This window comes from Sinocyclocheilus anshuiensis, unplaced genomic scaffold (genome assembly GCF_001515605.1).
Source record: "Sinocyclocheilus anshuiensis isolate Anshui unplaced genomic scaffold, SAMN03320099.WGS_v1.1 scaffold3835, whole genome shotgun sequence".
Taxonomy (NCBI): Eukaryota; Metazoa; Chordata; class Actinopteri; order Cypriniformes; family Cyprinidae; genus Sinocyclocheilus; species Sinocyclocheilus anshuiensis.
In genome coordinates this window covers 32,842-34,049 of record NW_015556066.1, presented here as the reverse complement: position 1 = coordinate 34,049, position 1,208 = coordinate 32,842, and the positions used below count along the sequence as shown (strand labels likewise).

At 50.3% G+C, this 1,208-nt stretch overlaps 1 protein-coding gene across 1 annotated transcript in view; it reads right to left on the bottom strand.

Moving 5' to 3' along the window:
- Positions 1 to 844: 844 nt before the first annotated feature.
- Positions 845 to 1,208, bottom strand: part of LOC107676187 (uncharacterized) — a 3,179-nt gene continuing 2,815 nt past the window's right edge. The window contains exon 3 of the mRNA XM_016470700.1: positions 845 to 1,135. Coding sequence (XP_016326186.1) covers positions 845 to 1,135 — 291 coding nt within the window. The remainder of the gene's footprint in view (positions 1,136 to 1,208) is intronic.

Below are 1,208 nucleotides of genomic sequence, written 5' to 3'. Positions count from 1 at the left end.
GCTATCTCAGCATATTGTGATGATTGTGGACCCAGCTTGAAGTGTTGTGGTGGGCAGGGTCGATCATTTAGCCAGAGAACACCAGCACCTGCCTTTAGGATGCCCTCGTGGTTGTAGGAACATCCATCGACGTAGGCTGTGGGCATGCCTTGGCAGACATTCTCGTCAAAATACCTGTGGCAGGTAGGTGGCAGTAGTTGGGGCCTTTCTGCTTCTACGATCTCAGTCGGTGTGTTATCGAAGCAGCTTTGGCTGGCTGCCAGGCCGTTACCCAGAGCCGACTTTGAGCATATCGTGCTTCTACGTTGCGCCCCTGGAGGGCCATTAGCCATGTGGCTATGCGTGTGTTTGTGACCACACTGTCGCGGATGCGCTGGCTGTTGAGGAATGTGACAAGCTGGTGACAAGTTTCTATGATCACTTTCTGTGCTCGGATGACACCCTTCTCAAGCATAGAGTTGATGATCTCCTGTACGGGTTTGTATGATTCAAGGGGGATCTTGTATTGCTTGACAAAAGTGGGTGGAGCTTTTGGGTGCGTTGGGACACCACGGTTAGTGAAGCCACAATCTAAAGAGTCCTTGGCAAATTATTCCTTGTATTTGTACAGGACTTGACGGAGTAGGTTATGGTGATGATCTTGAAGGGTGCTGTTGACACTGTGTGGCCTGAGCTTTCTTCTGGAATCATTGAATCTGAGATGGGTCCAATTATTGGTAGAATTAGTTCAAAGTCATGGAAGTCATAACTCACTAGCCAACCCAGATGGTATGCCTTAGGCACTCTGACGTCCGTTGCCGTGCAGTTATTGAACAAGTTATTGTAGACTGCCCGAGATTTCACTTCAACGAGGGGTGTGGCTTCCAAAGTAAGGCCCAGTTCCCCACATTCGGGTGAAGGTTGGAAGAAGCCTAGGGTGTGGCTGAGAGCTTGGCCGCTTCGCAGGTTGAGTCGAACAGCGACCCCTGAAGGATCTTGACATTGTGTTGACAGGTTTGTCATTGTGGCTTGGCTCGGTGCCCTCTAGAGCAAGTTCTGAACTCTGATTAGTGACAGGATAGATTGTGGTTTTTTTTCCTGTGTTTTCAGAAGCAGTCCTTTGTTTGGCATAGGCCTCCTGGGCCAAATCTCGCAGCTGTTGGGTGGACATAGTCCGAGGGCAAGCCAGAACCCCCAAGTGGTGACTCACTGATGGGAGCAGGTTCAGG